General features: G+C 42.4%; 1 protein-coding gene across 2 annotated transcripts in view; it reads right to left on the bottom strand.

Annotated features, from left to right (window-relative positions):
• Positions 1-3,150, bottom strand: part of Kif5a (kinesin family member 5A) — a 31,614-nt gene that overhangs the window by 20,416 nt on the left and 8,048 nt on the right. Inside the window, exons 2-3 of one of the 2 annotated variants that reach the window (XM_013019319.1) lie at positions 662-749; positions 497-570 (exon numbers count right to left, since the gene is read on the bottom strand). The exons of the other annotated variant lie outside the window; for it this stretch is intronic. Of the exons in view, the coding sequence (XP_012874773.1) occupies positions 497-570; positions 662-749 (162 nt within the window). The remainder of the gene's footprint in view (positions 1-496; positions 571-661; positions 750-3,150) is intronic. 2 annotated transcript variants of the gene reach the window in all.

Below are 3,150 nucleotides of genomic sequence, written 5' to 3'. Positions count from 1 at the left end.
GGAGGCTGTGTGTGTGTGTGTGTGTGTGTGTGTGTGTGTGTGTGTGTGTGTGTGTGTGTGTGTGTGTGTGTGTACCAGTACTGGAGTTTGAACTCAGGGACAATACATTGTCCCTTAGATTTTCTGCTCAAGGCTGACATTCTACCACTGGAGCCATAACTCCACTTGCATTTTGTTGGTTAACTGGAGATAAGAGTTTCATAGGTTTTCTTGCTTAGGCTAGCTTCAACCATGATCCTCAGATCACCTACTGAGTAACAAGAATTACAGGCATGAGCCACTGGTACCCAGTTGGAAGAAGGTAATTTTTATTGCTGCTGCTTTTCCAGAGACCATAGAAGCAGTAGCAAGGAGATAAGCAAGGAGGTAAAATGTTGCCCCTCAGTTCATCCTCTGTACTTCCTCAGAACCAGGCTACTCTTGATTCCTAGATTATCTCCTCAAGAGAGTTCTTGACTTTCCATTAACATTCCTACCCCACAGTCAGAACCCTTACCTCCATGGTATGTGTTTTTCCTGAGGATGTCTGTCCATAAGCAAATATTGTGCCATTGTAGCCAGCAAGGACATCTAGAAGAGATGGAAAAAGAGCACTAATGAAGATAAATAGAAGAAGGAATGGGGAGAGGGAACAAAGATATTCTAAAACTATATCCATTACCTTTGACGATTTGCATGGCACATGCATGGTAGACTTGCTCCTGAGTCGTGTTTGGAGGGAACACACGGTCAAAGACATATGGCTTCCCCTACATTGGAAATAAAAGATATCAGACATCAGCAGGAAGACAGGGAGAAGAAACACCACACACCCTTCCATCATCCTGAAAGGAACCCAGTCCTGCAGCCCTTTGAGTGCATGGAAAATCTGGGGGTTGAGAGAATGTGGAGGGATATGTAGTTTAGTACTGACATCAGAAGTGTGATGAAGTATTACTAAGCAGTGAGACTCAGTGGGACTCTTAGTCTTGGTGTGATGACGTCATACCCCCAAAAAACCTTCCTCTGAGAAACCAGATGAAAAAGACAAAGGAAAAATAGAAAGTGAAGCCAGGTACTGGTAGCTCATGCCTGTAATCCAAGCTATCCAGGAGACTAGATCTGAGGATTGAGATTCAAAGCCAGCCGCAGCAGGAAAGTCTCTGAGACTTTTATCTCCAATTAACCACCAGAAAACCCTGAAGTGGTGGTGTGGCTCAAGTGGTAAAGCACTAGCCTTGAGCGAATGAGCTCAAGCCCCATAGAAAAGGAAAAAGAAAGTGAAGAACAATTCATTATCATTAAAAGGTCTTTTTTAAAATCTCTGCCCACAAATTACATAGGTCATAAGTTACAAAAGGTCTTAAGATATAAAACTGGCAACGTATGTATAATGTGTCCTATATAGTATAAATAATGTTATGAAAACATTAACACAAGTGCTCTTTGTGAAAGGTGTGTGTGTGTGTGTGTGTAATTGCAAATATGGGTCTTCCCTTAAGGTAGAGTGGCTCAAGTGACAGAGCACATGCCTAGTATGTATGAGGACCTGGGTGGATCCTAAGCACAGGAAAAAAACCCCCACAAAAGTGTTAAAATTGATCATTCAGGTCCACAAATATTTGTTTAATTCAGGAAATATGTTATATTTGGTATCTAATCATATTTAAAGTCAGCTCTAGGCTAAGATTAAATAGACTATGTTTGTTCTCTATCATAAGTGATAGATTGCTCAGTTGTGTTTTCCTAGCAGTTAGTATAAAGAAACCATGACTTTGCTGAGCATGGTGGTTCATACTTGTAATTCCAGCTACTTGGGAGACAGAAGCAGGAGGATTGCAAATTCAGAACCAACATGTTAAAGTGCAAAAAGTTTGGAAGAGCACTTCTTGAAAATAAAATACATTTTTTAAAAAAGGCTTCGGGGCATGTCTCGAATAGTAGAATTCTTGCCTAACATGTCTGAGACCCTAGGTTTAATTCCCAGTATGGGGTGGGGGAGGGGAGAGAAGATAGGCAGGAATAAATGGAGGGAAGGAGGAAGGAAGGGATGGAAGGCACATAGACAACTTGTCTGTTGTTTTACTACAGAGTCTACTTTTGCACAACTCTAATGTAAACTTCAAGATCCAGCCATAGCTGAGTTTGGGAAATAAGTTTTAACAAAATAGAGAAAGCCCTGAAACTTGGCTAGAGCTGGACAAGTGGCTGACTGCATATATCCCTACAATATTGCATCAGTATACTTGGATTTTTTCCCCCAAGGTACTGGGGCTTGAACTCAGCATCTTGTGCTCTTCTTTGTTTGTTTCCTTGAGGTTGGTATTCAAACACTTGAGATATATCTCCACTTAAAACTTTTTAAAAGTGAAAAGAAGCCGGTGCTGGTGAGTCTTGCTTATAATCCTAGCTATTCAGGAGGCTAAATCTGAGGATCATGGTCCGAAGCCAAGTCATGCAGGAAAGTCCATGAGAATCTTATCTCCAACTAACCAGCAAAAAGCCAGAAGTGGATCTGTGGCTTAAGTGGTAGAGCACCAGCCTTCAGCAAAAAAAAAAAAAAAAAGCTAAGGGACAGTGCCTAGGCCCTGAGTTCAAGGACTGGTACAAAAGAATTACCTGAAGGCATGACTCAAGTGGTAGAGCACTCAGAGATAAAGCCCTAGTATTATCCTATAAATTTTGCAGGGGATGGTGACTCAAGCCTAGTTATTTGAGAAGTGGAGATCAGGGAATCACAGTTTGAGGTTAACCTGAGCTAAATAAGTAAGAGTCCATCTCAACCAATGGCTGAGCATAGTGGTTCACATCTGGCATCTCCAGCAACACAAGGAAACACAAGTAGGAAACGGTAGCCCAGTCTGGCCTTGGCAAAATGAAAGATCTTGTCAATGAAAATAACCAATACACCAGGTGCTGGCTGGTGGCTCACACCTACTCAGGATGCTGAGATCTGGGAGTATCATGGTTCAAAGCCAACCCAGTGAGATTCTTTTTTTTTTTTTTTGGGTCCGGTCATGGGGCTTGAACTCTGGGCCTGGGCGCTGTCCCTCAGCTCTTCAGCTCAAGGTTAGAGCTCTACCACTTGAGCCACAGCGCCACTTCCGGCTTTTTTCTTTTTGCTTATGTGGTGCTGAGGAATCGAACCCAGGGCCTCAGGCATGCAAGGCA

This window comes from Dipodomys ordii, unplaced genomic scaffold (genome assembly GCF_000151885.1).
Source record: "Dipodomys ordii isolate 6190 unplaced genomic scaffold, Dord_2.0 Scaffold3, whole genome shotgun sequence".
Taxonomy (NCBI): Eukaryota; Metazoa; Chordata; class Mammalia; order Rodentia; family Heteromyidae; genus Dipodomys; species Dipodomys ordii.
This window is presented reverse-complemented; position numbering and strand designations above follow the sequence as displayed.